Source organism: Nestor notabilis, unplaced genomic scaffold (genome assembly GCF_000696875.1).
Source record: "Nestor notabilis isolate BGI_N333 unplaced genomic scaffold, ASM69687v1 scaffold2052, whole genome shotgun sequence".
NCBI classification, from domain to species: domain Eukaryota; kingdom Metazoa; phylum Chordata; class Aves; order Psittaciformes; family Psittacidae; genus Nestor; species Nestor notabilis.
This window is the reverse complement of record NW_009919465.1, coordinates 74,005-99,860: the sequence shown is the minus strand read 5'-3', so window position 1 is coordinate 99,860 and position 25,856 is coordinate 74,005. Positions and strand designations below refer to the sequence as shown.

The following is a 25,856-nucleotide window of genomic DNA, read 5'->3' as shown; positions in this document are numbered from 1 at the left end:
GATCTAACATTAAGAGCAGGTCTAAACATGCACAGTAATACGAAGGTTGCCAGCCCTTTGCTTGTATCTGTGGATACCAAAAACAGCAGAACCAGTTCAGAATACTAGAACAACAGAATGCAGAACAAAATCTTGTTGTGCAAGTTTTAAAACTTTTATCTGTGTAACCTTTGCAAGGATTGTAGTGGGGTTTTTTGTGCTTTGTAATTAAGTAGCTCAAGTCCTCATGTTCCACTCTGTTTCACTGTTTCCTTCTGCAGTATATATAGTAGTGATGATGATGAAGAGGATGTTGAGATGTATGATCACGATTACGATGGTCTGCTTCCTAAGACTGGAAAACGTCACTTAGGAAAAACCAGGTGGACCCGCGAAGAGGTAAATCCAAGTTCACTCATCTCCTGCATGTGAAAAGATGGAGAGAGCATGGATCACGTTCGTCTCTGAGTTGCTTACCTGCAAACTAACTTCAGTGACAGTCCCATGTATAAGAATGAGGACATTGGTTTTGGCCCATTAGCTATGTTCAGTGTTCTATTTAATATTCAGGATCGTTCTTATCTTTAATAAAATGTATAAATACCATTTTTTTATGTCCACTAAGGTCTGCATTTCAGGTATGAGAGTCTGTGTAATCCCTGTTGGAGAAACAGATTCAGGGTTACCTGCAGCAGTACTTGATTGTTGCTGCTGCCTCTTTTTGTTTGAAAATGGTTGCTATGTGAGAACTGACGTGTGTTCACTGTCCCACAGCAGCAAACAACTGTGGCAGAAACTGCTGCAGTCCTTTTGTGCCATTTGAAATTTACGCTTTAATTGCAGCCTTATGATTTGGACTGGAAATAAGTTAAAAGCTGAGAAAAGAAATCCAGAACTACCAAAATTGAGCATTCAAGTTATATTTTGCTTTTGAAGGTCAGAATGTGCTTTAGTTATGATACCCTTGTGCTGACTTTCCACGTAAATTGTGGTATCAAACTCCTTTGCCAGGTAGATATCCTGTGGCCATTTAACTGGTTCAAGTTTATTGTGAAACACATTAATACAGTTCTTGAGTTCTGTTTTGACTTTCTCCTCTCTAACAATGTATATTGATATATAAACAGTGGCAGGTCACCTCTTGCAAGGATTTTTTGTTTGTTTTTGTTTTTAATCATAGCCTGCTCTTACAGAGGTGGATGTGGTTGTGATGTGGCCTGGGAGGAAGGGATAGCCATGGAGCCCAATGGCCACTGTCCTGTCACATGAACTTCAAGCCTACAGGGAGGCAGTGATAGGGGAAGGGCAGGGTTGCTCCTCTCCTCTTGTCTCATGGGGCAGTTGTTGCATGCTTTATATTATATCAATCTTTCCCAGCACGAGATTGGTTTTGTCTTTAGGGTCTGTATTTCTGGACTTGTCATTAAAAATTGCTATTGCAGGTACACAAAACTCCCTCACAGTGATCAGGAGCAAAAAGAAGCCATTAGTTTTACTGTGCATTCACTGTACACAGATAGGCAATGAGCGAATTACTGGGACTTCCATTACTTTCAAGATATATAAAGATTAAGGCGCTGATTTTCAGAGGTCCCCAGACAGCTGGGTGCCTGAGTGTTACTGAAGTTAATTGTTATTCTGATGCCTGGCATCTAAACATCCATGCTCTCCTGTAAATCCAGTACAAGACTAATGGTTACATTGCTTTGAGCAGTAAAACAGGCATTTACAAATGACAGCCACGGAACAGCACAGAAAAAGTCGGTCTTTCTCCTGCAGCACAGGAAGGAACCTACCAAAATCCACAGGAGTAGAAAAAAATTTCCTGATCTAGGCTATTAAAAGTATGAGAAGACTACAGACCATGTCCCCTTACACTGAGGAATCAAAAATAGATGCATAAATATCTAGAAGGACACACAGAAAAAAAAAAGTATTTAATTTGAAAGATTGCAATGTTAACTATATCTGGGTTTTATTTTTAATGATTCAGGATGAGAAACTGAAGAAGCTGGTGGAGCAGAATGGCACAGAAGACTGGAAAGTCATTGCCAATTTCCTTCCTGTAGGTGGATATTGTTTTCTGTTTCCAGTTCTAGTGACAACTCTTTATCAGAGGTATCCGAGTAAGGCAAAGGGGAGTGGTTGCTGTATAGTTACATTTTAGCGGGAGATATAAAACCTCCACAGATGGAGACCTCAGAAGTTTAGTTAAAATGTTGTGGAAACCCTTAACTTCAATTTCCTTTCACTTCTCAGAAAGGGTTGGAAAAAATCAAACAAGCAAAAATGGGGGGTGGCAGGGTGTTTTACAGTAGGAGGTCAATGTAACACGGAAACAAAATGTCTCAGCTTGAAGAAATAACTTGCTTTGGTGAATTTTAAGTATGCTTTAGAAGATAGTTGCTTTGTGAACACTGACTGTTGTAGAAATACTGCATGTGAAAGCATGACGGCTATTGTGCAAAGAGCGAAGATTCAGTTTTGATAGCTGAGCACCTTCTTCTCACAGCTGTATCACTCCATGTGGTTTAGTAGTCACAGTTGGCAGTGAAATACATCAGGAACAAGTGTACCTAGATGAGAGTGTTACCACTCTGTGTTCATCTTGTCTAAAGAATGGTCTACTTTGCATATTTTACATTTCTCTAGAATCGGACAGATGTTCAGTGCCAGCACCGGTGGCAGAAGGTACTAAACCCAGAACTCATTAAAGGCCCATGGACTAAAGAGGAGGACCAAAGGGTAATCAGTTTTCCTTTCCATCTGATTATGACTCACTAGTAGATTTCATGTGTTCGGGCAAAACTTCTACAGACTTTGGTGGTCTGAACACTAATATAGCTAGAAGGGGACTGATTCTATCGATGTCAATGCTTACTATTTGTGTAGTGCTAAGTTTTCTACACAAATTATTTAATCTTGCTTTACAGCACTGTAAAGTAGAGTTGCAGTCTAGAAATGCCTTTACTATTACCAGGTTTTTCCTTTCGGGTAAAAATATGAATGGGAAGTGGGGAACCTTAATTGTGTGTTAGTTTTACTGTGGCAATGTTGAGAAATGTTGAAAATACTACTCCACCACAGAAAAAATTCATTGACTAATTATGCATCGTTAAATACCGTCAGTTTTTATGTCCTTCTTTGAAGGTAATAGAACTCGTGCAGAAATACGGTCCAAAGCGCTGGTCTGTCATTGCTAAGCATTTGAAAGGAAGGATTGGAAAACAGTGCAGGGAGAGGTGGCACAACCATTTGAATCCAGAAGTGAAGAAAACCTCCTGGACAGAAGAGGAAGATAGAATTATTTACCAGGCACACAAGAGGCTGGGAAACAGATGGGCAGAAATTGCAAAGTTGCTGCCTGGACGGTAATGACATACACCTTTAGCTCTTAAAGCATTAAAAAGGAAGAAGCTGCAGGTCTGAGCGGTCTGTTTCAGTTGCCTCAGGCTGCACTTTATAAGTCAGAAAATTTTGGAATCAAAACCTGGAAAGCCAGTGACACCAATGTGGTTTTTCTCAGTGGGGAACTGTGCTGTTTGGTCAGTACATGGAACAGTACGCTATTTTTCCATGCTTTTAATGCTTGCTGTAGGTAGAAAAGAGCTAGTAAGTAGAGCAAGACCATAACAATTTCCTAAATGTCTGTGTGTCTTATTTGTGCTTGCAACAAGTGTCAAAACTTAAATTGATTTAACAGGCAAGGATCAGGTAGTGGAATATAATTTACATTTGGCTAAGGGTGTACCTTTAACATGAAATCCAGTCTGTTTATTCAAATGATTTAAGAGAAGCCACCTTCAACATTTGCAGTTGCTCCTGAATCATCCACATGATTTTGGCCTGTTCAAAATCCATGTGTAAAACAGGAGAAACTGACTTCCTCAAACTTTGGTCCTGAAAGTATTCATCTCATTGAAAGCTTATACTCAGCTTGAGTATAATTTCAGAGAGCCAGTGTCTTACTCACTCTGTAGTAAAAGTGACTCAACGTGAAGTGTAGTCAAGCAAATAACGTGAGGGAGAGGTTTCCCTTCCCGTTTTTATTCCCATTATTTGGTGAAACATCTTCAAGACCTAAATATAATGCCCAGGAGCATGGTAGTCTTTTAAGCTGGCATTCCCTAGGCTGCTTTTACCTTCTAGAAGAAGACAAGAAAGGAATTACCCCTTAGTAAGTTTCTTGGTAGCTTCTACCTATCGCAGATACCACTTTCAATGGTACTGTGTGGTGGTGATGTTTTTCAAATAGAGGAGCTGTTTCCAAGCATACTCTTAAAATCTCACGGACTTGGTAAGTTCACTTTTTCTGACACATGTATGTGAGAATTTGAATCTCAGTTTTTCTGCAGCTAAGAAAAATCCCAACAGCTTTTTTTTTTACTGAATTTGTGTGTATATCACAAATAGTCATTGTATAGGTCACCAGTTGGAAAGCTGATTGGAAGTTAGTCTTTTCACAGCTGTTCTCCACAGTCTTTCTTTCCAGCAATGAGATAGAGTAAAACTCCACTGTAATACTAATGCTTAGGAAGATGATGTTGGCAGTCCTTTAGGGTAGCCTCAAGCAGATGTTAGCCTTTGCTGTCACCTTACCTCACGGGAATGAGGTGAAGTCGGAGAGATTAATTTCTTACAGTTTAAGGACCTAAGGCTTAGAGATTGCTTTTAAAAGTACATGAACAAATGTAGCCCATTTGTCTTTTCCCCTACCTTTTATACTGAGCACCCTTGAGAAGTCAAGAGTAGCGTATGTAAAGGTGGGGGCAAGAGAAAGAGACCAGCTCATGCCAACAGCATGAGCTATTAATCTGTCAGAATTGGAAACGCTCATTTTTAAGACTCCTCAAACACACATATTTCTGTTGCAGAACTGATAATGCCATCAAGAACCACTGGAATTCTACCATGCGCCGCAAGGTTGAGCAGGAGGGCTACCTGCAGGAGTCCTCCAAAGCCTGTCACTCCTCAGCAGCCTCTGGCTTTCAGAAGAGCAACCACTTGATGGCCTTTGCTCACAACCCACCTTCTGCACAGCTGCCAGTTGCTGGCCAGCCCACGCTGAGCAGTGACTACCCCTACTACCACATCTCTGAGCCACAAAACGTAAGCGCCTGAAAATGTGTATATGTGGGGGCTATTTTGCTTTGTTCAAATTAGCCATACCTGTTTTCAGAAAGCATGAAGGGTTTTCTCACAGTTTTGGTGGACTTGTATGTGTTTGATGCCAGGCAAGGACTTTGACTTCATTCAGTGATAAAAATACGTACATTTCAAATAGATTGCTGATATTCAGGTGATAGAATCAGATTCAGCTTTTTTAATGTCTCATAAGCAGTGAAAATGTTTCCAGTACTGTTTCTTGTACTGGTGAACATTACATTTCTTGAAAATCAGTTGAATCTGGTTAATTTTGTGTTCTGTCTCAAAATCTCCCACGTTCCCTTTAGTAGGATGCTGTTTGTGGGTTGCCTGTTGGAACCAAGTAAAGAAGTATTGTTTTTAATCTGATTCCTTTTCTATTAATGATTAATAGTGAAACAGGCTGTTGCTTCAGACAGCTCCATTGCAGAGTTTTAGATGATATAAATTGCGTCTTTTGCATTTTCACTTCAATTTAGAAAAATCTTACAAGTGCATCTATAAATTACTCATCTTTTCTCTTTCAGGAAGGGTAGATACTTCATACACGAATTTTCTTTCTTCCTCTGTAATGGTCACTGTCATATTCCTAAAAAACTGTTTACTTTTCTTGTAAACATTTTTTGCGTGTGGGGGATGTTTGCTATTTCATTTCCATAGATTATAAATATAAGTACCTAAACCTGAAGTATGTTTAACACAAATTCACAATGCAGGCAGACAATATGATAGAAATAATAACTTCTAGTGTCTTTTGCTTTTCGGCCTAGGTCCCTGGTCAGATCCCATATCCAGTAGCACTGCATGTAAATATTGTCAATGTTCCTCAGCCAGCCGCTGCAGCTATTCAGGTAGATAACTTGTACCTCACTTCATGAGTCAATTTGTTAAACTTTTTACTATGTCAAATGCAGAAACTGTGCATTAAGGAGACATTTTAATGTAACAAGTGTGGTGAAGAGAGAAAATGGGGAAGGTGGGGGAGTTCTAACATTGCTAATAATTGCTTCTTCTGAAGTGGATTTAAAACACAGTAGTTGACATCTGGTGTGAATGCTTTCACTTTCTCCATTCCAAATGTCTGTACTGAAATTCAGCAGGGACTTTGGTAGTGGAAAGCACAATTGAAGTTTGTTTCATCTTTGAGTCTAATTTGGCTATTATAACCACAGGACGGCAAGCCATAAGCATTTTAGTTGCTACATCCTATCAGACCTTTATCTTTTCTTTTCCCTTAACTCTTAATTTCAGAGACACTATAATGATGAAGACCCTGAGAAAGAAAAACGAATAAAGGAATTAGAGTTGCTACTAATGTCGACTGAGAATGAACTGAAAGGGCAGCAGGCATTACCAGTAAGATTGTCACTGTGTGCTTGGATGGAGGGATAGCAGCATTACCCCAGTGCTGGTCTTTTTAACTTTTTACTCCCCATCTGCCTTTAATACTAATCAAGGCTCTATATTTCAGTTTTAAAAGGATGAAACATAGCACATATATCATCTGTATTTGCTTTGTAAATTCTTTAACTGGAAAAAAAAGCAAACAATTCACAGGTATTTTACTTTGCAAAGTGAGTGCAGGGCTGGGCTCTGTAACATGATGTGATATTGGAAACACGATGACTGTACAAAAATGAAAGATCCCACAGATTTGAAATCAATGGGATCTGCATTTGGGAAAGTGTGCAATGGTTCATGACACGAAAATGTAGTGCCTGTACATTAGATTTTTCTTCTCTGTTGTATTCTTTCCTTCAGCTGTGTTTTATACACTTTGTAAGCTTCAGACTTGGTGCACGTTTGACAGTTTATTTTACTTCTCTCAATAATGTTAGATTCTTCATAACTGCATGTGTGGAGCAAATGCTGGCTATTACTGAAGTCTCACATTTTGTTGTATATGCAATTGGATGTTAATGTGTGAAAACCCTTATGTAATGACTTAACACCATCACCAAAGCCAAGAATCCCAAAATCATTTTTGAAGATAGGTGATAGCCAGCAGATTCTTTTTTTTCTTTTTTTTTCTTTTTCTTGGGTAATATTTGAATTAATAGTAAAACAACTGCATGCATGATACGTTAGTTTGGCCACTTTTTAACTTTAGTTAATGTTTTGCAATTTCTTCTGTTGCATGATCACACTGGAAAGAAACTTCTGTTAATTTGTTCTTCTGCTTTCCTAACCACGTTGATTTGACAGCCTCTTCATTGCATTGGTGTAAGCTGTAGCATTAGACAGGGATAGAAGAAGAAAAGGAGATAAGCAAACAAAAGCAACTCTAACTCTTAAACCTTTTAGCCTTCTACAGTGCTGAGCGCTCAGTAGGGAAATCCTGCCGTTTCTTGCTTCTCACAGAAAATGGCTTGCAGACACTTTGAGCTTTTGGAGTAATACAGAATAAGTTTATTATGTGTTAGTAATGAGTTTATAATCCTGGAAGTAAATTATGAGGTAACTTTGGGATAACAAATACAATGCTGATATTACTTAAAACAAGATCTTGCACTGATGAAAGGAAACATCTTGACAATTATTTCATAGACATAAGCTTTTAGATGATGATGCAACTACTTTTATCTTTCCTCCAGTGGCATCTGACACCTTGTGCAATTTCATTGCTAAGTTCCTTCTGCCTTCCCCCCCCCCCCCCTTTTCTTTTTTGTTTTTAATTCTTCCTTTAGACACAGAACCACACATCAAACTACCCTGGCTGGCACAGCACCACGATTGCTGACAGTACCAGGAGCAGTGGTGACAATGCACCTGTTTCCTGTTTGGGGGAACATCACCACTGTACTCCATCTCCACCAGTGGATCACGGTTGCCTACCTGAGGAAAGTGCATCCCCTGCACGGTGCATGATTGTTCACCAGAGCAACATCCTGGATAATGTTAAGAATCTCTTAGAATTTGCAGAAACACTCCAGTTAATAGATTCCGTAAGTAGACTTGCTGCCTCAGGTGGATTTGTGTGTGGTCAGGGAGTAAGGGGAGAGGAACTGGGACCGTCCTAAATGTGTTTCTGTTTTTTTTTCCGAGTAGCTTCTAATTGCTACAAGATCTGAAGCTTAGCTTCTGACATAACAAAATGTGGCTGCTCATAAGTGAAGCCCTCAAGTGTGGATGTGTACGCTTTTTGTGGGTGTCTCCCTTTCCTGCTACATCTTGGTACGGGAGTGTGATTTTTAGCGAACTGCACAATAGGAGCTTAAAACAATCTCTTGATGTTAAGTCTCCTTAAAATAAAATCAGAGACACCAAGAAAGATTTAAAACAATTAAATGATACTTGAAGTGACATATGCCGTAGATTTATGAGTGGTTGCTCATGTGTCCGCACCATTTTCTAGAAGTTTTTGTTGTAGCTTTAGTGGCTGCTTTTCAAAGTTTAAGGAGCTTGCCCTGACATATGTGAAGGACTGGAAGCATGCATTTTAAATGCCAAGTAGTCGACCGACATTGACATGGGCCTTTTCTCATGGTGGTGTTTGGGATACCATGTGTAACAGAAGTGGCACATTGAAATGTTTGTTGGTGGCACCCTCCTTCAACAGAAGCAGATGTATCATCTTTATGCAGCATCACATCCCAGTTAGCACACTCAGAGCAGGCACGTGAGGAGACCAGTCTTGGGCTAGAGCCTAAGGCACACATTTTTTGGTAGCAAAAGGCACTGTCTTCATAACAAGCTGAAAATCCTGCTCAAGTAGATAGTAAGGACATCATTTGACTCATTGTTTCTTTAGTGACTCAGTTGCCAGCAACACTGCTAGGTTGTCTGACAGTTTGATGTGATCAGAGTATATATTGAAAACACAAATAAGCCTTCACAGTGTTACTACTCAAATAAACAGGGTCAAGCTGAACTGAACTGGGAAAGACTTTGTTGTTGTTGTTGGTTACCGGCATATCCTAGCACTGTATTTTCATGAGGTGGCACTATACACTGTCTTATAGCTCCGTGCCTCCCACGTTGTTTCAGGATCCTTCATCATGGGGTGATCTCAGCAGTTTTGAATTCTTTGAAGACACAGACTCTTCGGCTAGCAAAGCTCCCTCAGGCAAAGTTGCACAGCTTCAGCAAAGAGGGGCCAGTGCTTGTAGACCTCAAGGACACCCCGTCACAAACTTGAGCAAAATCATCTTGAGTCAGGGCTCTCCTGGCTCACCAAAGTCCTTATCTGCCTCACAGGGCAGTGCGGCTCCATGGGTCCTTCTTCGCAAAAGGAGAGGGCACTCCAGCCCCTTAGCCAGTGGGCACAATAGCACCTTGGTCCTAGCTGACGTCAGCAGCTCAACTCCTCCTAAGCGCTCCCCTGTCAAAAGCCTGCCCTTCTCTCCCTCGCAGGTAGATCAAGACTTCTCCACAGATGTTACTAATTCTCAAAAGTCACCCCAGCCTTAACAATTTAGAAACTAATCCTTTGGAACAAATGACTAATTACTGTTGCACTTGTTGATTTTACTCCATGTTTGAATCTTCTCACTGCTCTTAGTCCTCACTGCTGACGTTAGATCATCAGCAACCTAACTGATGATTCTTTTCTTTTAAATTAGTCTGTGGGGCTTGGGTTGGTTTTGGGTTGTTTGGTTTTTATTTGGATCATTTTTGTAGGGGAATATGACTGCTTGGTTTGCTCTTGCTGTTAACTCCTTCAGCTACTAGAGTTTAACATTTCTGATCATTTGTAATACTTTCCATCTCTGTCCACTTACAGTATGATTCATTGACCTAGAAACCCCCAAACTGCGTTTAAATAGCATTCAGGTTGTGAGACAAGCTGACAACAACCAGAAAATTCAAATCTTGGCTCGCCGTCCTCAACCCTGGCCTCATGGGGTGGAGCGGAGTAGGAATGAGGAGGAAAATGGCCTGTTAAAATGGCCTGGCATGCACTTCCAAATTCCTGTGGATGGTTGCTTTGTTTCACAGCTGTAGCACTATTTAAAAGTGTTTTGGTTTTTTTGTTTGTCTGTTTGTGTTGGTTTTGCCTTGGTTTGGCTTTAGTCCTTGCAGTCAGAGAAACACTATTTCGTGAAGGATAGTAAAAGACTGCATTGTAATTATCTCCCACTGTATCTTGCATTACCAATGAGGTATTTTCATCATATATTATTTATCCAGTGAAGTCCATATTTTCTTACATATTTTTATAAAGTATTTTTTAATCCAATGCAAGTTGAGTCTAGAAGGGAATACGGTGAATTGTTGTCATAATAAAGGATACCACTACGCTCACAGATTTGTAGACACTAGAAATGGAAAAATTACTTTAGGTTACTAAGTAGAAGTTACGCAAAACCAATTTTCTCCAGTCTGATAATGCCACCTCCTTTTCAGTCAGCTGTTTCCACTCAAAACACTCCATGCATCACAGGTGGCAGTTTTCATTTGATGCTGTGAAAATGGAGGACTTTGTTTTGAGAGAGTTTATCAGAGATTTTTTTTGCTGACGTAAACGCTTTATTTACTGCCTTACAAGCATGTAGATTCCCCCTATGAATATTTGTAGAACTTAGACCCAGTTCCTGAAACATCCCTTACTCATTTTCACCCAGTTTATACTTGGGCTCACTGCTCTTAATATTAATTAAAATTTATTTGCAGAAAATCCAAATCAGGCTTTTAAGATTTGGCTCTTAAAGTGGTGGAGAGTGTTTCTTTTTGGAATGGAATGCCATTTTCTTTGTAACTTCCCTGTCTAGAAGTGCTCGTTTTGGCTTCCTGAGTGCTCCAGCCAAACTGTTGAGTATTGTTTTGCCATGTAGCCAGGTACCCCCCATCACTTATGTCAACCATCAGGAAATAGTTTCTTTTTCTTTTGTTAAATAACGTCAACATAAGAAGTCAAGTCAGCCTTGTAATCTGCGTGTTCCTGTTGATTTTTCCTTTCCCTGCCTGCAGTTCTTAAACACCTCATCCAACCACGAAAACATGAACCTGGACAACTCTGCACTAACTTCCACGCCAGTGTGTGGCCATAAGATGGCTGTCACCACACCGTTCCAGAGGGACCAGACTTTCAAAGCTCAGAAGGAAAATCATGTGTAAGTCTGTATCATGTTGTCTTGTCAGATTTACGAGGGTTCATTTCTTCAGGTTTGTACACAACCAGAGTGCTGGGTTGCTCTATGCTTCTTGCAGAGTTGTTTGCCAAGACATGCAGATTTTTCTAAGTTTGGAGAAAAACTTCCACTTTATAACTGTAGAGGTAGGTTGTTAATACAGAAAAATCACGCATATAGACTCATCAGTTTTTTAAATAAAGCTACTCCACCTTACCACAGTTAAATAGATGTTCTGCCGGAAAAGCAAAATGGATGATAGGATTGCAGGAAAATACTTGTTCAAGTCTTACAGCAGCCACTGTGTGTATGCAATATTTTTGTAAAGAGGTGATATTTCCAAGCATGTTCTTTTAAAGTTTTTCTCCCTCTTTTTAAAGTTTCAGAACTCCCGCAATCAAGAGGTCAATATTAGAGAGCTCTCCAAGAACACCCACTCCATTCAAAAATGCACTTGCAGCTCAGGAAATCAAATATGGTCCTTTGAAGATGCTGGTAAGAAGGAAACAATGATAAAAGTTGCTTTGATATTAGTGCAGAGGGATGTTCTGGGACTTGGTATAACGTTTCTTCCTTTCAGCCTCAAACTCCGACTCATCTTGTAGAAGATCTGCAGGATGTTATCAAGCAGGAGTCAGAGGAATCTGCAATAGTGGCTGGGCTACATGAAAGCGGACCCCCTTTGCTGAAGAAAATCAAACAAGAGGTAAATCTCAAACTTACCTGAGGCAATTTAATTCAGCACTCTTTGCTGAGAAACTTATACCAATACCTTTTCTGTTAAATAGCTGTGTCTGTTTTTCTTTCATGTAAGCCCCAAGATCTTAGTGTCGGTTCTATATAGTATACTAGGCATGCCTAATTCATCTCCCATTGATTTCCATAGAAGTCTTTTTGCTGTTTTCAGCAGGGGTTTGCTTGGGCTGTTCTAATGTAGTTTTCGTTTGAAACTTAAAAAGAAGAAAAAATTAGACAGGAATTTGGATTGAATCTTTCTAATATTGGTGAAAACTATAGAAGAACCCTACGGGGACCAAGCTCCATGGAGTGACTTAGAAACCTGAACATTTGAGGGCATTGCATTATATTACTTTGTCACTAAAGTTCTAAAAATACATATATTCTCAGTCCTTTCCAGGGGATTAAACTCCTGAATACTGACAGAGTGCTGAGTGCAAGTATTCAAAGTTTTATTAGGTGGGGATTCTTTTGAGAACCTTGAACTTTTTTCTTTTGCAAAGAGCAATGGTGCTTTAAAAGACAGTACTGTAAACATTCATTATGCATGGCTGTGTAGAATATTTATTCAATTTATTAAGCAACTGACAGATAAACCTCCTTCTGGTCAGTTAGGTACTGGTTTTTATCACGGTGCTTTTCCTGATTTCAGGTGGAGTCTCCAACAGATAAAGCTGGAAATTTTTTCTGCTCGAACCACTGGGAAGGAGAAAACCTGAACACTCAGCTCTTCACACATGCATCCACTATGGAAGATGTGCCAGTAAGTGCAGGTTTTCACACCACCAAATGATTTCTGTGTTTTACATCCCTGTTCTGTTCCTAAATGCAAGAGAGAAAATATTTTATATGAAATTCCTCGCAGGTAGGCATTATTGATTATTTCCGTATCATTTTCCTGTATTAATGATAAGAAGCAAAATCCTGTTCAGTGATCATGATCACTGTAGTGCCTATAGAAGGTAGAAGTTGCAGTCATTGTGCAGCCCACAGTCTTTGTAAAGAGCCTCCACTTGGAGGATGCCTGCACCTGTGTATAGAAATGAGTAGGTCACAGAGATAAAACTGGTAAAGAAAGAGAGTCTGTTTTGTTTTGTGCAAGTGAGACCTTATGTGAGCACAGTTCCCGTTGCTTTGCCGGGGCTGTTCAGTCTTACTGTTATTCTTGTACTTAGGTGTTTTGCTGAATGAAAAACCTTTGCACGTGACAATGCTCCCGCAAAGCCAAGTCTTAGGAACCCTAGGCTAATGTCTGCTCCCAGGACCGAGCACTCCATCTGTGACCGTGATCAGTGTTGCACACTCTGCAGTCAGGCTGAGTTTGCTTTTAATACTTTTGAACTCAGGTAGTTCTCTTGAGTGACTGAAAGATGTTTCTGGTTTTTTTCTTCTTTTCCTGTTCAGAATCTTCTTACCAGTTCCGTTTTAAAGATGCCCATGCCTGAAGAGGATGGTAGTTTTCACAAAACAGTTGCAGTACCTAGGAACAGACCACTAACTAGTCCTCTGCAGGTAACTGTTCTTTGATAAAAAATCCCTTTGTATATCAAAATACATATATGTATTGCTTTTTCACAGACTGATTCAAAATTGTGAATGTGGAAGAATGGTATGTTTAGATGATGGTAGCTGAGGATCTCACCGTACCTGTGGAGTGTGAGGACGCAAAGGCTAGTTTGTATAGCTGTGCCAAGAATCTAAACAGGGCAAAGCCCCATGCATGGGGCATTGTAACTCAGCTGGCTTCAGAACTAACTTGGTAGGGCTGAATGCTAACGTGGGCCAGAGGCTTTTTCCTATAGACTTCTTGTAGGTGGTCCTGCTGTTTTGGAAAGCAGGAAAGTTGAGTGGTGTGGTGGTGGCCAGAACTTGTCACTGGCCTCAAGGCAGGAGGAGAGACTCTGGCACTGCCCGTCTGGCCAGCACAAATGTGGACAGTATTGCCCATCCAGACAAGCGCCAGGATGGCCTTTCCCTGACTATGGGCTGAGGTCGCACCAGAAATGTGGTTGTAACTGGTGGTCTGAAGGGGCTTCATAGTCCTTACAGCCAGTTGTACGTTTTGGGATCTCTGATATTAATTAAATGGGCAGTTGTTGTAATGTAAGCCAGATGTGAGGCTGGGTTTTATGCTTTTTTCAAGTGTTAACAAACATAAATTTGCTGTACTTTAAAATATAGTTGTTACATAGGGCCTGATCCAAAGCCCTATGTCGAACAGGGCTTTGTGCTGAAGTCACTAGCAGCCTCTTTGTTGACTCTTGCAGACTTCAGATCAGGCTCGCAGCAAGTCATTCAGAGAATGAAATGCAGTGTAGATAGTGATTAATTATCCTTCCACCACAACCCGTATTTTTGAGGTAGATGAATAATTTTCCCTACCTGGGAAAATAGAGCAAAAGTGTCTCATTCCCCAGGGTGAGTCATTGTCCAAAAGGAAATTCTAACTCCACAGCTCCTGACTTTCAGACAGGTAGTTCACGTAGCTAATCCTTTCTTTCCTTCCTCTTTCCAGAATTTACATTAGGAATTTATTTGCAATAGGCAGGGATGAATAAAACTTAGTTTTGATGCAGCATCTCTAGATAGGCATTATAAAGTGAGATACTAACATTTCACACATCCCCATTTGGCACAGTTTGCCATGGAGTAGGTTTGTGTTGTGCACTGCAGAATCATTGATGTAAAGCAGCTTTGGAGGGCAGGGACTGTCTCCTCTCTGCACAGGGGTATCCATAGTGGCCAAAGACTGACACTCCCTATTGCTCATTTGCTGGTTTTCTCATGAACTGTATTTTTTAGCTGCCCCACAATTGATGGCTAAGCAGAGGGTTTGAAGATCTGCCCGTGTGTTAGGGCAGATAATTAGGGGCTGAACTCAGACCACCTCATGGCAGAGGAGTCCGGGGCTCCAGCTCTGTAGTGGGTTGCTGGAGCTCCCCAGCTGGCGTTATGGGATGAGGCTGTTGGTCCCCGTGTGTTCAGACCCACTGACTTGCCAGCATACTGGCACCTGGACATGTCCCCCACCCAGACTCCAGGCTCCTCTGTAGGTTTAGGTCAACATTTTAAGGTAGCTAAACAGATTATATTGTACATTGTCCTGTAAGTGGTAGTTGACTGCACTCTGCCTGTAATAAAAATGAAGCATCTGAGGTGCCTGTAAAATAGGATCTTTTGATCTTTGGCGTAACAGTGTTATGTTTCCTGCTATCTAAAAATAATTTCTTTACAAGCTGCTGTAAATGAAAGGGCTTGTTTAACCTTTTCTCCTCACTCACGCTGGTTTTGTTCAGAAAGTTTACATGAGTCAATTTGTGGGATCCCATTCTTCAGTCCTTACTAAGGAAAAGCATGTTAGAAGTCAGCTATTTTCATTGTTTGGATAAAGAGGACTTATCCTTAAGTAGGAACTGAGTTAAAAAGGATTTCTCAACTCACTTCAGTGTTTAAAACATGTTGAACTGAAAGAAAAAGCAGTTGTAAAAAGCCCCCAAATGAATACTTAGTATGTAGCTTCTCAGTGTACCAGTTTGAAGAAGGTAAAATTATTCTCTCTGCCAATGAACCATTGAGTATTTCAGCTGAAATGTAATTTTAAATGAAGAATGAGCCTAGGGGGTTTTGTGATGGTGGCACAGACAGGTTTTTCAGAATGAAATACAGACTTTATAACAATGTGGTATTGTCTGCCAATCACTGTGCTCTCTGATTTCGGCTCAATGTCAGGGTTAAAAGGGAGAATCTGCTTCATCCCTGGGAGGACTGCTTGGCTTCCTACCAGAGGGGAGTTTGGTCCTGTACAGCTCAGAAAGGACAAGCAGTCTAGTTCTGTTTCACACCAGAAACTGCTGCTGCTCTGCCCCTAATACTTGCCTCCTCTATTCCAGTGGAGGTGAATGTGTGTGAGAGGACAGAGCCTGTCTAAAGGGTGCAAATCAATTGGAAATGTTAGTGTTTGTGCTGGATTTTGACTGGTAGCATTTTGTATGTGACCAGTTTTTAGCATGTTCTTGTTCTATGCTTTCTACACTTTCTACTTTGGTGTATCGCCCTCGTACATGTACACATGCACTGACACACAAACGTACACTGGACTAAATCCACTGATTCCATGCAGGTAGACATTAAATACAAAGTAACTCATCTGGGTAAAATTTAATCGTGCCTGCATTTGTTTACATTGCTGCTGTTAATATTTTGGGCCTGATCCAAATGTTCTTTCTTACATAAATTCTCGTTGAGTTCAGTCCAAGTAAGAATTACAGTACTCTGCACCTTTGGATGTGTGCATGGAGAGGAAAGAGAGAAAAAGAGCACTAAATTTTCTTTTTTTATGTGCTTGGTTCTTCAGATTCCATTTTCTCTTAAATATGAACTTGCGTAAGAGGGAGGTAGTATGTTTACCAGCCCACAGTATTTTTCATTGCTTTAATAATTTCACTGCATTTACATAAAGAAAAAGATACTTGGCTAGGAATCCACTCACAAAATCCCTGATTACTTGCTGCATTTTGGATACAGGACTGATCATAAGCAACTTAGTAAATAAGAGTTGATGAACATATTAGATAGCATGATATGAATCACCATCCCTTAGGAGGAACAGCATGTTGCATCACCTGGCATGTGAGGTCAGGGCTTCATCCTCATTTAATCCCCTGCTTATGCCTCTATAAAGTGTTGGATGTAAAGACAGCTGTTTGTAGGATCTTTCTGCTAAGGTGTGGAGGTTCCAGCCAGCTTTTTTTGTCCTGCATGGCAAATCTCAAGGTTGTGCATTTGGGTATTCTCTTACTGGTCTCATCAAACCCCTGTGTTGCCTTGGGGTGGAATTACTCTTACACTCCATTGCACAGATCCGAAATACTTCTGCTTTATATTGGTGGAGTTAGTTACACCCTATATTTTTACATGGTCTATTTTTGCCGTTCAAGCAATACTCAGTTGCACTGCAGGGGGATTTTGGCCTCATTAGCAACTTTTCCAAGAGTTAAGATTTTGGGATAACATCTTCGCTTACTGAGGCAAACTGATGATCTGTACTGAGCATTTGCTTGCGTAGTGCCTTGTAAGAGGTTATGTAAAAAACCCTGTTTCTGGCTTCCTATGTAAAAGTAATGTTTCGTTTCACATTATGTTCTGGAGCAGTGGCAGTACCTAACATAGCCAGAAAAGTAGGCTAAATCATAAACCATCTACCTAACCCTGCAGGCTATCAAAAGACACCATGAAATGGAACCTTTCAAGAAAATAGCACTGCTTTGATATCTTCTTCCCCCAGTAACAAAGGAAACAACACAGGGTAGAAGCCCTGCAAGCTAAAGAGAATGTTCTTCAACCCCTAGCTCCTGTCACTTTCCATTTTTTAACCACAGACTGACACGTTTCAGCTCGAATTTCCTGACTTTCAGTGGTTTATGTAACCATTTTCTTTAAAGAGTAAGTTTAAAGGATTTTAAAACAGTTACTTGGTTAACCTTTTCAAGACTGTGAGCTGTCATTAAGCTTAATTTTCTCCATTTAAAAAAGTGAAATGTGGAATTTCATTTGCAGCTGGTTGTCAGACAAAAAGTATAGGCGAGGCAGAATGCTCTCCTTCAGCAGCAGACTTTCCTCTGTTTTTCTGGGGCAAGAAGATCCCAAAGTCTCATACTCTTCATTGCTTAACCAAGGGACATGGGGAAGCACACTGTGCTCAAGCCGTGGGAGGCAAGATCTGCACAGCAAGTGAAGGTAGCCCTGTTGGTTTCTCTCTTGTGTTGTCCCTTCTCTCACCAGTGGCTGATGCGTGCAGGAGCTGTGCTTGGCACAGCTGAAGGAGCAAAAGGAATTTGGAACTTACAGGTCAGTCCTTGCATGTTTTCCTCCCAGGGCAGCAGAATTTGGGTTGCAAACAGGTCAGGAGTTACAGTCGCCCCAAGCAGGCAGAAAGAATTAGTGACAGCTTAACTATCAGCCATTTGCAGCTATGCCTTCTGATCAGTGAATTAAAATAAAGTTACTTCTAGACAAAATCAGAAAGCGACTGAACATCCTAATACGAGTTACAGGTGCTTACCCCATTTCCGTATCTCTTCTATTAATCTTACTTGGAAAGCTCATACATCTCAAACAGGAGTTTCGTCTAAGTAAGGGCTTCAGGGTTAAGCTCCTAAAAGTGCTGCCAAATAGCTCTTTCCAGCTTTGGTATCAGGCTTAGAATAAAAGCTGAAAAGTTGGACCATCTTACTCTCTCACATTTAGCAAGTTGTGTTTGTGATCAGCATGTTTGGGAGAAGGCTGTCCCATGCCCCAGAGGAGAACTAGCAACAAGAGCAGAGATAGTGCTCTGCCTTAGCAAATGAAGTTAGAATTCATTTATGGTCACTTGAGTTTTTAGTTAGTCTTTACTGTCTGGTCTTAATAAGTACAAGGATTTATCTTAGTTCTTCTTCCTGATAGAATAGAAAGACCTACTATTCTACATGATATGCATTGTATTCTGCTAGGAACTTGCTTTGTTTGGGGTGTTGATTGTTTCGCTGTTTCAAAAGTACTGCATTTTCTGTTGCAAGCCTTTTCATCGGCATGTTCTGTAAATTTTCCATACTATGTAATCTAAGGGAAAACTGGCAAAAAATCCAAGTTTTTGCAGTAGAGAAACATGATAAGATACTTTCTAATAGTCTAAGCCCTCTAAATATTTTACGCATTCTGTCTTTTTTTGGTTTTAAATGCCAACACAACTTGGATAAATTGAAGTATGTAACACCAGTAACTTTGCTGAAGTTGCTGAAGATACCTGCCAGAGTAGTGGAAATTTAAAACCTGTCTTCTAACACAGTTCTTTGCCCAAAGATTTTTACTGCACTTCCATCAGTTTGTGAGCTTGGCACTGCAGGACTGCAGCAGCGTATGGTTTTGTCGTCCACCCCTAACAACTCATGGTGTCATAAGGCAGGAGCACATGAAAAGGTGGCCCAGGCTTTGAGAGGACTAGTTGTGTTAGAAAAGCACCTTTCCGCAGTCTTTTCTTACTCCGGTCTGCTTTCTCTACATGGTCCAAGTTTTTATTTAAAGCTCTTTAACTGGATATCCCAGTTACAGCTTTGACAGTTTGTTTACAGTTTGCATCTGCCTGAGGGCAGTAGAAGGCACATTACAGCAGAGGGAGGTAGTTTTACTGCCAGGAGAAGGATGTGCTGGTAGGATTACTGAGGTTAAAAAAAAATGATCCACAGAGAATGACATAGCTGGAATTGTACCATGGGTCTGTAATTTTATCCTATGGGAACTCAAAGTACTACGCTTTCTTCTCCCAGCCGCTCCCTGTTTCAACCTAGAGAGAGAAAACTGCTGTGTGTAGAGGAGAAAAATACAGATGGAACTACTGGCAGAAAAGGCTTAAATTCTTTTAATTGACAGCAAAACTAAGAGTAGTCTCCCACTCTTTGTGGCAATTAAAAAAATTATATATGGAATTAATTGTACTGTGGAAACCCCTTTCTTTCCCCACTGGCTAAGGATTTAGGTGCCAAAACAAACACCTTGCTCTTAGGCGGCTGAATTTAAGCAGGGAGAATCCACTGAATCAATTAAAACATGCCCATCAATTTTGGTGGGGTTTGGGGCAGGCTTTTTGGATTCTAGTTGCAAAGTTTTTGTTTCCATAAACATAATGGACCTTTAAATGTGACAGGAGAGATGCAATGAACATTCTGCAAAAGGAGTGGTCTGACGTGGGTTTCTGCACTGTTTTCCTGCATGCCTCTAGCTTTCTGCTAGGGTCTCTTCTCTTTTGGTACGTTTGTCAAGCACTGCTTTCTGCAGGGCATTGCCGCTGTCCTGTAACAGAGCCCTACAGATACTTGCTGCAATGCTGGCATGGAAGGAGGTGTTGTATTTTTCCCTTTTTACCAAGGATCCCATGGCTGTGTATGCTCAAACCTGGCAACATGCTCTGCTTGGGTCATGGGATCCAGCGCTTCCTGCCAAGGAGGGAAGTAAAATGTCTGCATGGGGATGACTTTCACAGGTGGCTCGCAGGGCGGGCAAGGCAGAGGCATTGTGCTTTGTTTTGTGTTGGCTGCTGAGAGCCAAGGCTTCAGACAGAAGATGTTTAATAAAAATACCCACTTTAAATATTATCTGACTTCACCCAGATAGCATTTAAAACTCTTAGTAAATATACTACTTCAGAAAATATACTACTTTAGGTCAAATTCTACCTTCTTTACTAGAGCAGCAAAGCTCTCACCACTGTCAGACTGCGAAGTTAGTCTCTTTTTATAAATTTGTCACGAGGAAAAATAATGGTGTAATGTATTTCTGGGGAAATAATACAAGGGTCAAAACTCTGTGGGGAGATTCTCTCATGCTGTCTCTATTGCAAAACTTGAGTAAGTTGTTTCATGCAGGCTCAAGTCTTGGGGTCGAGCTGATCCTCCTGTCATTTGCTGTGTCTGCTGCCCTGTGCTCCCTGGGGCGCTGGGGCGGCCGAGCCAGAGGGAGGGCAGGGGGTTACTGCCTGCCTGAGTGGCTTCTGCTGCACTGACATAGGTTAAATGAAGACCAGGCTTTCGGTGGAATGAGTGACTTGCAGCAGCTTGCTGAGATGTTGGAGATATCAGCATATAGATTTTTATTTTTTTTTTCCTTTCTAAGCGCATGGCTGTTAATACAAACAGATCAGTGTAGATACTAGTGACTAAGCCTAATTTATGAAATAGGGACACTCCTCACCTGAAATTATTCTATTTTTTAAAAATTGACATCTTGTGACAGATGGACTTTCCCTTGCATGCTCTCAGTTATTTAACAGACTGCTGATCTCTCATTTCTAGACCAGTACATTGAAGCTTTGGGGGATCACAGGGAAATACCATTTGGACACATGGTTTTGTCCTTTGAAATGATGGATATTCTGGAACTACTAACTGCTTTTGAGGTGTATAGACTGAATCTGGCTTCTAAGTACAACCAGTGGCATTGTACCAGGCATAATTTGGTCCCTGATGCATATACCTCTAAAACAATAGGGTAAAATATTCACAGGTGACAGAGCCCCACTGAGGATCAATAGGAGGCTGTAGGTTCCCATCTGATGTAGGTATCTTTGAAAGAGCTACCCTGGAAGCTGTTTAACCAAAACATAAAAGAAGCTGAGTCATGTCGCATGCACGTCTGTGGCATGCAGAAAGTATGTCACACCTGCGTTTTGGCTGTGCCATGTTCCCTAGGCACAGCCACTGCACAAGATACACAGCCAGCCCAGGCTGAACCACTCTAGCAAGGAGGTGTATGTTGTGTTTTTTCACTTCACAGATGTGCTTTCCCACAAAAAGGTTTTTCCCACAAAAAGCTGCAAAAACACTGATTCCAGGCCTGACCTGGTTCTCCTTCACTCAGGGAACTCCCACTGAAGCTCAGCAGAGTTCTGCCTGCAGAAGGGCATCAACAGCAGAGACAACATTTGGAACTTGTCTACAGAGAACAGAAAGCAGTGTATAGGGAAGCCAAGTAGAAGTTTACAGGGGAGCAGCATGCTTGCTTATTCACTGGGTTTGTCCCTTTCAGGCTGTAAGCCCTCCAAGGCAGGGAACCTCGGTCCCTGTGTTTGTACCAGTGCCCTGATTAGGGCATGCTACAAGAAATTATCTGTATTTCATATGTTGCCCAGCCTTTTACTATGCATATGCCTCAGATAACACTGTTTACAGTCAGAAGAGCATTCTCTAAACATGTAGCCTGGAGAATAATGTAAGGATCCTTTTGCAAAGTTAGCAACAAGAGGGAGCAGCATAAAGAGCCATGGGCTCACCAGCACAGTTCTGCTCTTAGCAGATGGTTTGCAGTCCATTAATTATGCTTCATCCAGTGTCCTAGATGTGGGGAAGGCTTTGGTTATCTCATTGAGCAATGTAGATCTTGAATCACAAAGATGATCCTTGTTGAAAGAAGAGGAAAATAGGGAAGGGTTTCTTTTGGATCTTGAGCATAGACCTCCTCAATATTCAACAGTACTGGGATCTCCTCACTGGCAGGCAGCTTTCCATGGAGCACCTTTTTGGAATGCAAGGTATTCGTAGAAGTAGCTCTATATAATAACAGAGTTTTTATTCAGGGCTCAGGGAACATCTCAATGTGTAAAAGCAGACACACTTAAGTGAAGGAGTTCAATAGAAAAAAAAAAAAGCATGTGTAAATGTGTATGTTACTGGTAAATTCCAGGAGCTTTGAAATTTCATTACTGTTTATAGCTTAAGGCAATGAGAAACATCTCACATGTGTAGTGAGTAAATAAATACAGGGCGCACAGCCCTCTGCAGATATGTTTATCTCACTTTAACATTATACTAAATGGTGTCTGTAACCTCTATAAATACCACAAGAAGTGAAATGGCTTACATGATAATTAAAATGCTGTTTCTGCTAAGAGCCATGTTCCCCCCTTCTCCTTTGCCAGAGGAGCTCTGCAAATGGGTACATGCTAATCGCTGCTCACAGGTGAAAGCAGCTTCAAGCGCAGGACTTTTTGTTAGCTGTGGGCAGGCTGTCAAGATTGTCAGGTTGGTCCAGGGAACACAGGGGCAGAGCAGTTGTATTTCTAGAATGGAGGTTGGGCAGGAATTTCTGTGTGGCCATAGCACTGAATATTGTAACTGTGGGCTTTAGACTGTCTGTGCCCTGTTGACTGTAAAGTCCACCTGCAAGTAAATGGGTTTTTTTCAGACTTTTCACAGAAAGGAAGGTTTAAAGGCAGGGCTGTAGATACAGACTTGGAGAGCAGCCACTGCTTGGGAGGGACACGGGGAGGTTTGGATCCTGGCTCTTGTGGTGTGCCCCTCTGCAGGTCGTCAGGTCTTCTCACCCCTCTGGTCGCTAACTGAGAAGTGGGGGCAATATTTTTTTGCCTGTTGGGTTGAGAATTCAGTTTCTCTGGAGATGGGACAACATTGTGTCCTGTTATGGCTTCAGCTAGGGCTATGAATAAATCGCATGATGTTCACCCCAAACCTCTCTGCCTGCTTCTCATTTAGCATCTGAACAACACCTGGGAGTCAGCATCCTGCGGGAAGATCGAGGATCAGATGGCCCTGACGGATCAGGCGCGCAAGTATATGACTGCCTTCCCCACCCGGACTCTGGTGATGTGAAAGGGTTGACAGACAGAGAAGCATTATGGTTTTGAGAACACTTCACCTCCGATGGGAAATTCCTGTTCCTCTGCATGAAAACTTGTCATGAATGGGAGAAGAGCCTATCTTTGTTGTGGTACAACAGTTGGGAGCAGCACAAAGTGCATTTAGTCACTCAGCATATATATTCTTGTTGGATTTCACCCAACTTAAGAGGATTGTTTTGTTGTGTTTTTTTTTTTTAATGATACTTGCCTAAATTATTAGGTATTAAGTTTGAATCAGTAATTAATGATCGTAAGTGCAGACTTATAATAAAGATAATTTTTCTTGTACTTTTGGAGATCAAGCAGACCTAATACACCAGTATTGTTATTTCAGTGATGTGCTAGCCAGGGGTGGGGGTTTGTTTGTTTCTTTTTTAATTTTTTTATAATAAAAGAGCAGGTACTCAAACAGATATATTTTAAATCACTGAACAAAATGCATTGGTGTAAAAATACTGAAGCGAAAAGCATTACTACAAACGCTAGTCTGTGCAAAGGGGGAAAACTGATCAAGATCGTGAATGCTCAAACATCCATGCCTCTTGAAATTCTCTTTTCTGTTATGGTTCTAGACCATTATACATTGTGTGTTTCTGTCTGGGGGGGGGGTAATTAGCTTGCTTGAAAAAATATTACTGTATGAAACATAGATTTATGAGAAAAATTATATTTTTATTCAGTAATTTAATTTTGTAAATGCCAAATGAATACTGTGTTTTGCTGCTACAGACCTTAGCGTGTAGACATGCTGCTAGTGTAAAAGGAGTAGAGCTTTATATGGAAAGAAGACAGATGTTGATGTTAGCTAATTGACTATGCACTAGCATTTCAGATCTTTTTATTTTAAATTTTTTTACATCATTTATATTTTTTCCCCTTTTTTTTATAAGCAATATTTTTGAACACTGTTCCTGGGAGATTTTCTTTTTTGTCTAGATGTGCTGTTTTGTTTCTCATTGGTTTGTAACAGCATGCATTGCACCTTCATACATTTGGGAGATCGCTGTCTTGTTCATGTTATCTGTTTTGTTCCATGTCTAGCTAATTGTTCCCTAACTTGGGTCTTGTGTACTGAATCAGGTTCTTAGAAATACATGGTTCTATGTACTGCCATACCAAATCTTTATCAGTATGGCAAAACACTGATTTTATTTTATTTTTTTTTATTGTTTGGTTTTTTTTATAACAGCCTCTGACTTTGCTGCCTTAATAGCATTCGGTGCAGCTTCACCTGCACTTAATTTTTTATATGAAAATGTACTGCCTTGTAGATAAATAAAGTGTGTTCTTTTTTACTTAAACCCACATGATCTTCTAATCTTGTTTGACTTTAGTGTTTTGGCAGTGGTGTTATAGGCAACAGTCAAGCCGAGAAGGTTTTTTTCCAGCACACTTAGATAAGTAAGGAATAGTTTTGCACACCATAGGTAGCCTCAACATCCCCAGTTCTCACTGATTGTTAGGGAAGTGGAAGGAGCACAGCACAAAACAGGAAGTATTGAGCATGTTGTGGACTTGAGGCACATCTCCAGTGACACCAAAGTCCAGGTCAGCTGCAGCCAGTGGGAGGCTTACTGCATCTTCTGTGCAAAATGGCTGGGTAATTTATTGCTTCATCTCAGACCATCAGCTCAAGAACCAATTGAATAAAGGCAAAATATTCTGGAGTTATGATACTGTAGAACAGAGTTTTTCACACGTGTCTTAGGAAACCAGAGGAAGGAATATACTCTGAAACCCCTGTGCATTACACTGCACTGCAAATAACTGGGTAGACCTGCAGAGCCTTACACGGTGTAAATACTGAGAACATGCAGCACTGAGAAAGCTGGAGAGTGAAAGCAATTGCCAATCAAAAACAAAAAAGAGAAAAAGGTGCTACCTGCTGTGGAAAAAACAAAATAATTGAATTTTGTTTCATAGCTTGAAAATAAACCATTAGGTAAAAATTAAGTTGAAGCAAACAGACTGGTAACTTGAGTGCAGACTTCAGCTCCCTGAAGGAAGTAATAGCCATGCAGTGCACAGAAAAGGAGGAGCAAAAAGGCCTTTTTCACCCTGTGCAAGGTTGCTTCTTGTGCACTCTTGGCTTTCAGCCTGGGAAGGGACTGGTACTTGCAGCAGCCCCCTTCAAGTATTGCCTGTGTTTCTCATCTATCCCCCACATGCGTTTTGGGCTCTCACCAACTGCTGGGGGAGGACCAGTCTTGAGGAAGTTTTGCAGCATTTCCCTCAGGCAGGACCCCGATGCTGGGTATGGATTACAGAGAAGGGGAAGTCTGTGGAAGCACTCCCCCGTGCAAAGGCTGCAGGCTCACCCCATAAAAAGGCTTGTGCAAGATGTGAGGGAGGACTGCAGGACTCGATGGTGTGCAGCTTGGGAAGAGGGAAAGGTCTGCATGTGAGGCATATCGCAGCTTAAACAATGCGTTCCAGCTTAAAAGAAGGAAAAAAAAAAAGGAAAAAGGAACACCCAGCTTACAACAAGTCTTCAAGACAAAGCTCTTGCCGTGTAGGGCTCCAGCTGTAACTGCACCAAACGTGGCTGAGTTTAAGCAGATCATTATCTAGCACTCAATGAGGAGCAGTGCCGGGAAACATGGAAGCTCACCCTGCAGGTGCCCAGCATAAGGACTGGGGTTTTTCCCTTACACCTTCCATTGCTTTAAAACCCATTTTTAACAAGCAAACTCACTGCCGTAGTTGTCTTGTTGATGGGCATGCTTAGAGCTGATACAGAGGAAAATGTTTCTTTT

The 25,856-nt window shown here is 41.0% G+C and overlaps 1 protein-coding gene across 1 annotated transcript; it reads left to right on the top strand.

Annotated features, from left to right (window-relative positions):
* The first annotated feature begins 226 nt into the window (after nucleotides 1-226).
* On the top strand, nucleotides 227-23,188 carry LOC104402359 (transcriptional activator Myb-like). The gene is given in 15 exon segments (XM_010010229.1): nucleotides 227-242; nucleotides 245-378; nucleotides 1,973-2,044; nucleotides 2,632-2,724; nucleotides 3,130-3,350; nucleotides 4,854-5,088; nucleotides 5,895-5,975; nucleotides 6,376-6,480; nucleotides 7,812-8,069; nucleotides 11,035-11,177; nucleotides 11,576-11,690; nucleotides 11,776-11,901; nucleotides 12,586-12,696; nucleotides 13,338-13,445; nucleotides 22,955-23,188. Coding segments are annotated over 15 exon segments (1,935 nt in total). The 3' UTR covers nucleotides 23,072-23,188.
* The last annotated feature ends 2,668 nt before the right edge of the window (nucleotides 23,189-25,856 follow it).